General features: G+C 43.7%; 1 protein-coding gene across 1 annotated transcript; it reads left to right on the plus strand.

Moving 5' to 3' along the window:
- The first annotated feature begins 6659 nt into the window (after nt 1-6659).
- On the plus strand, nt 6660-11470 carry LOC113170888 (ankyrin repeat domain-containing protein 34A). Its single transcript, XM_026373192.1, has 2 exons — nt 6660-6826; nt 9126-11470. The coding sequence occupies exon 2, from the start codon at nt 9215-9217 to the stop codon at nt 10805-10807; it is 1593 nt and encodes a 530-aa protein (XP_026228977.1). The 5' UTR covers nt 6660-6826; nt 9126-9214; the 3' UTR covers nt 10808-11470.
- Nucleotides 11471-11844: the final 374 nt, after the last annotated feature.

The following is an 11844-nucleotide window of genomic DNA, read 5'->3' on the forward strand; positions in this document are numbered from 1 at the left end:
TTTCTGGACTAGACCCTGAACTCTTGGTGTCTGAAGTACAGCTAGTTCACAAGAATTTCCCCACAGGGATAAAAAAATCAATTATAATAATTATTTATTTATTATTTATTATTATATAAATGAACCCTTGAGTACATTTTACTTCCTGGTTACCTGATACTGTTTAGTAACTCAAACATATACAGGGAATGAAAGAAAAACGTCCCTCTGAAAGTACAAATTAAAAAAAAAGATGAAATATTCAAGCAGACTAAAATAAAAGTATCTCAAATTATTTCCTTGACCGTCCATCTGCTGTTGTAGTAACAGGTCTACAGGGCCTGAAGGGTCTGTCTGTGCTATCAGTAAGTATCAGTACCACAGTGTAAAAATACTGTGTTACTTTAAACCCTTCTACTGAAGTAACACAATACAGGATTTGTACTTGTAATAGAGTATTTTATACCTCTGTAATACTCTGACTCTTCCCCCGGAGGATTTACATAGGAAGGGTTAAATTACTGGGGGGGGGGGTTCGACCGTGAATGCTGTTGGAGCGGCACTGGCTCTGAGGAGGAAGAAGAGGAGGAGAAACAGGAGGAGGAGGAGGAGGAGTGTCGGTGCAGCGGCTCCGTCAGAAAACGGTCGGTAACCGTCGGTGACGGACAGTAACGGTGATGAAGCTTCTGCAGCTCGGCGGTAAGTGTCGGTGATTTCCTCCATCATCTTCCTCACCTCCTCCATCGCTGCTCTGCAGCGGCTCTCTCTCCTCCATCATCTTCATCATCACCAGCTGCTGCTTTGAACGGTTCCTGCGGGTGCGTGCGTGTGTTGCGGTAATTTTAACGCGCTAAAGTCTCTAGATGTGACAGTTTGTTGTTGTTAATGATGATGATGAAGTCGCACCTGCCGTTAACTTGGCACCCAGTGTGTAAATATAGAAACCGTTGCGTCAGAAGGCTGACGTAGAAACACCGTAAATCTCCGGGTCTGGATTCCTCTACATTCATACACCTTCATCATCATCATCGTCATCATCATCACGTTACTGAGCAGAACCTCTACCTGTGTGACACGTGATCTGCTGCAGGTGGCAAGACAGAACGGGGTTGAAGGTGAAAGCAGTGAAAGAGTCCTACGGCGTAAAATATTGTTTCTCATCCAGCTCATACTTTATAACTGCTGCACTCAAGCATGTCACAGTAAACCAGTGCACAGAGGAACACATTTAGAGCTGCGTATTTACTCTACACATGTCTGCACTGCCGTGGCTGCAGGTCTCACTGGGACCTCAGTACCACTGGTCGATACGATTTAGTGTGACGTTCAGTTCCTGAGAAAAAAAGTCCGGTTATCATGCATCCATAGCCCACCTGACTGTATTGTTTTTTACTTTATTTATTTTATTATTACGTATAACATATTATATATGTTAAGTCGTAATAGTGTATATAGTTGTAGATTCTCGTGAAATGTTTATTACTTTTGTATTTTTGCACACCCTTTCATTCTTTTTGCACTGACCTGCTGTAGCAATTGAATTTCCCCAATGTGGGACCAATAAAGAATATCTTATCTTATCTTATCTTAAGTCATTATCTCTGGCTTAGAATTCGGAGAAAGAGCTCTGCAGAACTTAATTTACAATCTTTATGTTTTTAAGTTTTCTTCAGTTGTCTGAAAATCCCTGTTCTCACTGCAAACAGGAGTTGATCATAAATAATTCCCCTGTTTTTAATGGGACAGTTTGACACCGTGTGTACTAATAAAGTGTAAAAACTCTTTAAAAGCAGAAGATCAGTTATTTGACATGAAACACTGCAGAATCAGTGTGTTATAGTTTACAGCTGCTGACCTGATGAAATGTTGTATTAAGAATACTGATAATGAAGCTACATAAATCAGCAACTAATCTTGTGTACATCAGCTGTTAACTATGATGAGATGTGGAGTTGAAAGACTCTAATCAAAGGTGTATTGTGGTATTGTGGGATATGTAGTCTTGATGGGTTAATATTTGTTTTTTCACAGACCAGGTCCAAAGTCCAGTTTCTGTGTTTCCATCTGTGCACCCTCACACAGAAACACAAACAGCAGTAGAGTGTATTCTCTGTAAACACTGTCTGTTTGATTATTGAATCATTTCCATTCAATTCAATTTTTTAATTACTAAACCACAACAGAGTCATCTCATGCATGAATTATGAGAATGTCAGTCAAGATTTTTGTGTTTGAGTATTTTTATTCCTCTCTAGGTATTTTTATGATCCTATTTTTAATGGAGTTGCAAAAAAACATGTATTTGACAAACCAATAGCAGAAAATTATACATTTAGTCATTTAGCAGACGCTTTTATCCAAAGCGACTTACAAGTGAGGAACAAGGCAAAACAAAATCTAAGTCAAGGAGAAAAAACATCAAAGCAAAGTGCTATCAAAAAAGTGTTTTGTGTTTCAAGAGATGTAATTAAAAAAAGAGCAGAAAAGTGTTTTTTTTTTTAAGTGCAAAAGAAGATGTGTAAGAGTTCTGTTTTCAGCAGTTTTTTTAATATTAAAGTGAGGTGGCTGAGCGTGCAGAGTTTGGCAGCTTATTCCACCATGGTGGGATCACTGTGCTAAAGAGTTTTCCTTGGTGTCGACTGTATGGGGCTGGTACCACCAGACGTCGTTCACTGCCCGAGCGCAGTGGACGGGAGGGGATGTAGACCTGAATGATTGAGTTGAGGTAAGTTGGAGCTGTAGAGTTGACCACTCTGTAGGCAAGAGACAGAGCTTTGAACTTGATCCTTGCAGCCACAGGAACCCAATGCAAAGATCTGGAGAGCGGTGTGATATGAGACCTTTTTGGTTGATTGAAAATGAGGCGTGTGGCTGCATTTTGCATCATCTGCAGGGGTAAACCCATCAGCAGTGCAATGCAGTAGTCAAGACAAGATATAATCAACGCCTGTACAATGAGTTGAGTCGTGTACTCCGTCAGATAGGGTCTGATCTTTCTGATATTGTGGAGGGCATATCTACATGACCTAGAGACTGTGGCGATGTGTTCCGTGAAGGTCAGTTGATCATCAATGATGACCCCCAGGTTTCTGGCTGACTTAGTAGGGACAATCACTGCAGTTCCAATGTTAATGCTGATGTTGTGTTGAGTTGAAGGTCTGGCAGGGAAGACTAGAACTTCAGTCTTGGGAATGTTAAGTTGAAGGTGTATTTCTCTCATCCAAGCACAGATGTCAGAGAGAAAGGCAGAGATGTCAGAGAGACAGGCAGAGATGCGAGATGAGACAGTAGAGTCATCAGGCGGAAAGGACAGGAAGAGCTGTGTGTCATCCGCATAGCAGTGATAGGAAAAGCCATGTGAATGGATGATAGAGCCTAGAGAAGAGAAGGAAAAAAAAGGACCAAGGACTGAGCCCTGCGGTACACCGGTGGAGAGGTTGTGGCAGTCGGACTCACACCCCGGCCATGATTCTTTGAAGGATCGTTTGGACAAGTATGACCGAAGCCAGGCTAGAGCTGATCCAGAGATGCCCTGAGATTGTCTGAGATTGCAGTCATGAGAATCTGATGGTTCACAGTGTCAAAGGCTGCAGATGGGTGTAAAAGAATTAGGACAGAAGAGTTACCTGCAGCTTTAGCCACCCGTAGGGATTCCACAACAGTCAGAAGTACCGTTTCTGTGGAGTGACCACTCTTGAAGCCAGACTGATTGATTTATGAAATAAATAAAATTAATGATGCTAATCTGATGTTTTCTCACATTTTAACACATTTAATACTTTTCAAAAACGTTGAACCTTGTCGCTGACCAATGAACTGCGGAGTTCCTAGGATTTTCTACAAAAGACAGAGAAATATTGTCCATGGCTCTACCAACCCTAACCCATACAAGAGAACAGCTTTTATATAGCTGTCCACTGTAGTGAGCACCATGCATGAAAAGGTTAAGGTCACGACATTGCAGAGAAAAAGAAAACCCAACAACCTCACTGAGCAGCATCAGGAGACAGTGGGGAGGAAAAACTCCCTTTAGAGGAAGAAACTTCCAGCAGAACCAGGCTCAGGGTGGGCAGCCATCTGCCTCGACCGGTTCGAGTGAGTGGAAAGAGGAGAGAGAAAAGAACAGCAGGCAACAAAAACACTGGACAGGTACTGGTAGAACCAGTAACTGGACTCTGGAGATATACAGCTCCAAGGAGGAGGATACCTGCAGAGGAGAACAGAGAGAGGGAGACAAAGAGGAGAAAACAAAACTACAGGAGAGAGAAGACACAAAGATAATGACATGAAATGGTAGAATTTGAATGGATAGAGGAGAAAGGAGAGAGGAGCTCAGTGTATCAGTAGAGTTCCCCCAGCAGACTAACCTATAGCAGCAGATCCAGGTGACACTGAATTTAGGAGAAGAAAATTAGAGGACATCCAGGCCTTTATGTCTTTTAAGCAGCTTGAAGTTTGATTAATTGATTAGTTTCTTCTGGTTTCATAGATAGCTGGATATCATCTGCATAGTGGACAGAGATATCCTGGTCAAAGATAACTCTAAGATTACTTGAGGCCAATGTTGAGTCGCTCAGGGTAAGAATATAATTAGACATCATGTCTCCGAGGTTTTTAGGACCAGCTTATATTTCCAGGTGTTTATGTCTGGATCCGGTAAACAACTTAGAAGATTAAATCTGGAAGTTGAGTCATGGTAAGTGGACTTTCTTCTTGTCTTTCTTAGAGACACATATTTATGCTCCAGGTTTGGTTTCACCTGATCCCTGGACAGAATAGGCTCGTTAGGTGAAACAATGGAAGGGGAAGATGTGAAGGATGGAATAGTCACACCTCTGCCCAAACGCTCCATCACCTAAACTGGGTCGTTAAGTGTGTCCAACCTGGTGCAGGTGTGAATTGGTCCTGATCTTTCTGGTGATGTCTTCTTTCAATTGGGCTTCTGGAGGTGGGGATGTTTTTGCTATATAGTTCAGTGTCCTGATGACTCCTATTTTGGTGTTGTAGTGGGTGATGTGAGTCAAATAACAGGTACTGGTCAGTGTGGGTGGGTTTCCTGTAAACCTCTATTTCCAGTCTGCCACCTGTCCCAATAATGACCGCATCGGCCAGGAAGGCCAGCCGGTTGGTCTTTAGTGTCCTACCTTGTTATTGACAGTTACTGTCTGAGGTGCTGGGTAGAAGTTGTATGGCTCTAGAGTTTAACACCAATCGTATTATAGATGCTGCTGAGTAGATATGCTTTCTTAGTTCACTGCTCAGTTTCACGTCAAATCTGTGACCAGTGGCTCAGATTACTAAATTACAGTAACTTAGTCATTTCTGGGTTGCTTACTCGTTGCTTACTTATCCCAGATATAATAATAGAATAATCCAGGATGAGCTTATCAGAATAGATTAAACTGGGATATTTTACTTATCCTGGATTTCTTAATTCTGCTTTTGTGCAGCCCCTTCAGAGAAGTTGTGAGAGATAACAAGCTAGCCAAGTTTATTAGTAGAGTCAATAACACAGAGTGTTGGACTGTGGGATGAGACCTAGCTGCACCTTCAGGACCCACTAGAATCTAAATCTCTGTTTATACAAAAACCTGTTGTATTGGTGAGAAGGTAGCCCCTTCCTTAAGGTGCCTATTTACATACCTTTGACGCTCAAACAAAGTACATCCGTTGCCAGCCCCCTAAGCCTGTTTAGAGCCTTTTGTACAAAAGTGAGTGTTTGTCATGGTCCCTCATGCCCTCATTTGGTCAGCTTCCTGTTTTCTCCTCCCTGTCTAATTACCCTTGGGGGTAATTAGGCAGGGAGCAGCACCTGGTTTCCCCGGGACTATATAAGCAGATCTGCTTGCCTTCCTCCCCTGCCAGATAGTCTGAGCTCAAACCCAGAGTAACACTATCCAGAAATTGACTTCGGACTGCTATCTTGATACGGACTCTGCCTGCCCTAGACCCTGGTTTTGCTCGACCCGCCGATACCGTGAGTTTCATCCCACCTGATCTGTTCACTCCCTCGCCATCTCCCTGCTCACAGTACCGGACCTGAACCTGTCTCTGCCTGATTCCCCTTCCTGGACCTGTAGTTTTTCTGCCCTGTCTGTGCCTGATTCCCCTCACCAGACCTGCCTAACCTTAACCTGCCTTCGGTCTCTCCCTCGTTGTTCCCTTCCCTGCTCTGACTGTGTGGACCTGCTAGTGTTTGACCCGGACTCTCATTTCTACAGTGGATTTTGCCTGCTCGACTTCTCTTTGGACCTGTTTTCACAGTGTCTGACCTGGATTGCCCCTGACCTTGGATATTAGTCTATTGGATTGCTTGTTTGAACTTCCTCTGTACATAACCCTGCACTGCATTATCACACTGTTTATTGGACTTTGGATTTCATCATCATCATGATCTGTATTTGGATTTGGACTGTTTCTCATTGTACTTATGTAAACTGGTATTACTCTTCTGGACTCTTTCCACTGTTGCCAGCCTCCATTCCTGGTACTCACTGTCTCCATCTGCCCCTTAAAACTCGTTCCTGCTTCAGTGCATATCTTGCAATGGAGTCCTGGTTAAACATGTGCTTGTTTGTTCCACCTTCTCTCTGTTGTGCAAGTGCAAAACTCTATTGCATAATCCTTTACCAATCAGCTTGTCTGTGACAAGCTAAGCAACCCTCTTTATGCCTGGTTCACGTGCTGAAAAGGATCAAAGTCCCTGCAGAGCTCCTGTGGAAAATGTCTAAGAGAAGAACAGGACTCAGACCCCCTCTTTCATGTTGCTGTCCTCCACAGGCTGGCTCGGCAAGATAATAACAAGACAACATATACCACACAGGCATGCTCCATAGGAAAATAATAAGTAAGTAAAAGGACTGGGGTGCAAACTGATGTTTGTCAGATGCTTTTATTCAAAGCAACTTATAAGTGGAGTCAATCTAAGTCAAGAAGACGAACTGTAAAGTGCTCTAGAAAGAGCTGCTTCAGTTGTATACTACTACTTAGTGCAAGTTTTGTTTTTTAAGGTTTTAAATGCAGAGAAAGATAAGATAAGATAAACCTTTATTCTTCCCACATTGGGGAAATTTAAATGTTACAGCAGCAGAGAATATGCATTGTACAACAACAATCTGAGAAAATGAAAAAAATAAAAATAATAAGATAAGAATAAAAAAGATATCACACTCGTCATACACACACACAATTGCACCATGGTCCAGTTGTATTGCACAGTTCCACAGTTTTAAAGAACAGTTTTTGAAGTGACAAATAATAACTAATAGTAAAAATGGTTCACTGGGAGCAGCTCTGATTATAAAGTCTGACAGCAGCGGGGAGAAAAGACCTTCGATATACATTTAGGATGTAACCGTCTGCCACTGAAGTAAGTGCAAGGAAAGTTGTGAAGAGTTCTGTTTTCAGCAAGGTTTTGAAAATTGACAGTGAGACAGCTGAGCGTGCAGAGGTAGGTAGGTTGGTCCACCATCGTGGAACCACAGAGCTAAGAAGTTGAATGTGGAATCTTTTGAGGTGCGGTGAGGGAACCACAAGATGGCGTTCACTGGCAGAGCGCAGTGAGAAAGGGGGGTTGTAGACCAGGATGAGGGAGTACAGGTAGGACGGTGCTGTTGAGTTGACCAGTCTGTAGATCAGAGTCTGGGCTTTTAACCTAAAGCAGCAGCTACAGGAAGCCAGTGCAGAGATCGGAACAGACCTGAACGGTGCTGAATGTGGAGGTTTGATGGTGCAGCTGGTAACCCCGTCAGTAAGACACTGCAGTAGTCAAGACGAGGTATGACCAGAGCCTGAACAATGAGTTGGGTTGTATAGTCTGAAAGGTAGGGTCTGATCTTTGTGATGTTGAATTACATTGATTAAACATTAAATCAGAAAAACTCCAGTGACAAGGAGATTTACAAGTCATAAGTTGTGAAACTGGTACCAGAGCCCAGGGTGAAAGCCAAAGCAAAAAGCAACAGATGAGGAAGCTGATGATGGTTTGATGGCGGAAGGTTTTATGCTTAGAAATTATCCCCTGTCTGAATGCATCAATCCTGGGTGCCTGCTGGGTCCATGTCGGATTGTTATGTTTGCATTAGGACCCCTTTAACAGAATGGGATTCAGAGAAGTGCACACACCACAGATACGTTTTACAAAGGTTTATTAATATAGATAGATAGAATGGTGAATGAAGGTTTGCTCTGTGACTAGGGAGCAGCTGAAGAAAATGGTGGATATTTGGCAAGTAGGATACTGCCTCAATGGAGAGGGGAGAAGCAGTATCATGAAATATGCAGAAAAGTTAATAAATGCGGGAGTGGGAAACAGGGCATGTAAGTTATGATGAAAACAATGAAAGATTATCTTACCACTTTTACACAGATGAAACTGTGCCTGCTTACAGATAATTGCATGCAGGCATACTTCTTCACTGTAGCTTTAGTTCCATGTATCGCCTTCAGTGGGGTTGTTTGAGGTAGGATGTAACCGCCTCAGATAGTGTCTTTACAGAAACTCAGGTCCCAGCTTGTTGTAGCAGATACAATTCTATGGCAAACAAAACCCATTTGGAATCTGATCATCTGACTAGGATAAATGCTCTCTTTGTACTCAGGTAAAGGATAATTTTAAACATAACATTTGGTATCATAATATTGTATAATTGTAAGAATTAGTCTCTATTTCGTTTTTCTGTGGTGTATGCAATGTACTTTCATAAAAATGCCAAAAAATCTAAACATGGTAAAAAGGCATTTGCAGAATAGCTAGAGATTCAGGCTGGGACAGAGTCAATAACCAGGCAGATAGATAATAGACAGGGTCAGAAAAAAAGTCATAACTGCTGGTGAGCTTTTGTGGTATGCCAACAAACACTGGGTGAATGAAACAGCAGGTCTTACAGGTGCATTTAATCAACTGAGGGCCAAACCACCCTTTGTGGGTTCAATACTGAAACTAAAGATAGATCAAATTGAGTCTGACTGTACCTGATTTGGTGCTGTACAAATAAACTAAATTGAATTGAGTTGTGGGTTCAACAGCACACTGCAGATCATTATCAGTCCCTCAGCCAATCACACACAAGTGTTTCTAACTGTTACATCCTTATTGGCTCCTCAGTATGTTTAGCTGACCTAATCTTGTTGTGTTTTTCCCACAGGTCATGTGACTTCTCATGGAGGATCGACAGCCAGCATTGAACCAGCTTCCAGTGGACAGGAAGTCTGAGGTGAGGTAAGGGGAGAGACCATGGGAGATGGAGGACCCCTGCAGACAGAGGGGAACGCCCTCCTGAAAGCCGTTTTCCAGGGGAAACTGAGGCTGACCCGCTTGCTGCTGGAGGGCGGTGCCTACATCAATGAGGGCAATGAGCGTGGGGAGACCCCCATCTCCGCTGCTTGCTTAGCAAGCTATGATGACCCACAGACTCGTCAGAGGATGGTCAAGTACCTGCTGGAGAAAGGTGCAGATCCAAACATCCCTGACAAGAGTGGCAGGACGGCGCTGATGCACGCCTGTGCTGAGCAAGCTGGGAAGGAAGTGGTCTCACTGCTGCTAGAAAATGGAGCCGACCCCAGCCTAAAAGACTACTCTGGCTCCTCTGCACTTGTCCATGCCATCAACAAAGGGGATCGTGACACCTTGCAGGTCCTACTGGATGCCTGCAAAGCCAAAGGCAAGGAGGTGATTATAATCACTACTGACACATCTCCATCAGGTACCAAGAAGACCAAACAGTACCTCAACTCTCCCCCCTCACCAGGAATTGTGGATAAACTATCTCCGGCATGCATGTCTCCTTCTGAGGTGGAGATTGGGACCTCGTCACCAGTAGGAGACAAGAGTAAAGACGATGAGGGGATCTTCAGCTTTGCACTCACCTCAGCTTTACCATTACCTTCAGCACGGCCTCCAGGAGAAAAGAGACCACCACCTCGCAAACTGCTGAAGAGGTTGAACTCAGAGCCCTGGGGCCTGGTGGCGCCATCAGTGCTGAGCGCTGTTCCTCAGGACCGGGTGGATGGAGGTCTGGAGGAGGAGGTTGGCTGTGACTTGAACAGGACGATCACAGAGGTTAATGGCCTGACAATCACAGAACCTGTCAGACCTCTGTTGTCACGGCGACATAGCATCGAGACCCATGACCCTTGCTCTCCCAAACTCATCGACCGGTCTTGTTCTGAGGACTGCACAACTCTTTCTGGTTCCTGGGCTGACAAAGTCCAGCAGCACCAGATTCTGTACCGCAGGAACACGGCTCCAGAGTCCCAGGAGAACGCTGCAGGACCTGTAGCATGCCGAGTCTTGACTCACCCCAAACTGACACGGATGGAGCACTATGAGTCAGACACCCACCTCTGCCCAGAATCCATTCCAGGATCCCCAGACTCTGGCCGGATGTCTGTGGAGCGAAGGAGGTACAATGCCTCCCCTCTGTCCCTGGTCACCAGTTCCTCCAGGGAGTCTTTGGAGAACATACCCAACTCAGTGTCCCCAATCACAATACGCCGGCGTCCCCCAGGGCTCCTGGAGCGCCGGGGTTCTGGTACCCTCCTGTTGGACCACATCTCTCACACCAGGCCTGGATTCTTGCCTCCACTGAACATCAACCCGCAGAGACCCATCCCTGACATTCGGGCAAACGGCAAACCCACTTCCCCAGTCCACTCTGGACACAAGATCCTGGTTCCAGTGGCCCCGGCCTCACCGAAACGTGGCCCTGACTTCAAGATGAAGAAGAAGCTGATGAGGAGGCATTCGATGCAGACGGAGCAGATGAAGCAGCTCTCCACATTCCAGGAGGTCCTTGCTGAGAAAGTCATTGAGTCAAGTGGGGATTGATGACAAGAGGTGTTAAAGCATGATGGGTAGCTGCAGAGACATGTTAGTGTGTTGATTTAATGTGAAACCTCTGCATCATATCCAGACATGGACTTTTGTAAAATAACATCCTGTTCTATATGGAGGGCTGCACCTATGAAAATTTTATTAAACAAAAACAAGGATTCAGTCAGGCTTTAGTTAAACTAGATATCAACTTGAGCCATGTATGTCACATTTAAATACTGTGCTTCTGATTTATTTTGATAGTTGAAAGCAAAACAAAAAACACTCTAGAAATGTGGCATCAAATATAAGAAGATTTTTTTCTTAATTTAACTGCCTGAGTCCTATTTTAAACCACTGCTAAAATCACACTTTGATTGTTAAAAGGCTGCTGAGTTAAGTTTACTGAAGTCCAGTTGCTTCAGACTCCAGCCTTGTAGATTGCCTCTGATCTGGGTGAATCACAGACAGACAAATATCGCTGAGGCCCCTAGTGTAGGACTCACACATATTGGATCAGTCTCCTCTTAACTAATCCACAATCGAAACCAAAAAATACTGAGTCTTTCCTGTTCAGACCTTAAGACTTGGCTGAGTCTCCTCAAACATGTTCAAAACTGACACGTTTTTACATCTAAGCATTGCTAAATGTCTTCTGAGAATCTTTACAAAGACAAACCACCTGCAGCTACTATTAAGTAAAGAATCCAAAAAATGTTTTGACAAAGCCAGTCTTCCAGTCAGAAACTCTAACATTTGGTCATCTTGTTGCCTGCTACAAGCAGCAACTAGTTAAAACTAGTTTCAAACTAGAGAAGTTAAAAACAGTTTAAGCTCAGATGAACACAAGAGAGTCACAAAGCTCATTCTGAAGATGCCAGTTTGCGTCAAAAGAAATGAAAAAGAGTCCTGCTCCTTAGTTACCAAACTCTCCAACACATTTACTTCAAAAGACTTGGATTAGTGGAAACTATGACAAGAACGTCTTCATATTTTCTAACATTTCTAATTTTTACTTGCAGCACGAGACAAAACAAGGTAAGTTTCTAAGG

This window comes from Anabas testudineus, chromosome 16 (assembly GCF_900324465.2).
Source record: "Anabas testudineus chromosome 16, fAnaTes1.2, whole genome shotgun sequence".
Classification (NCBI taxonomy): domain Eukaryota; kingdom Metazoa; phylum Chordata; class Actinopteri; order Anabantiformes; family Anabantidae; genus Anabas; species Anabas testudineus.

Coding starts and splice junctions, on each gene's coding strand:
- LOC113170888 (XM_026373192.1), top strand. CDS start 9,215: ATGGGAGATGGAGGACCCCTGCAGACAGAGGGGAACGCCCTCCTGAAA.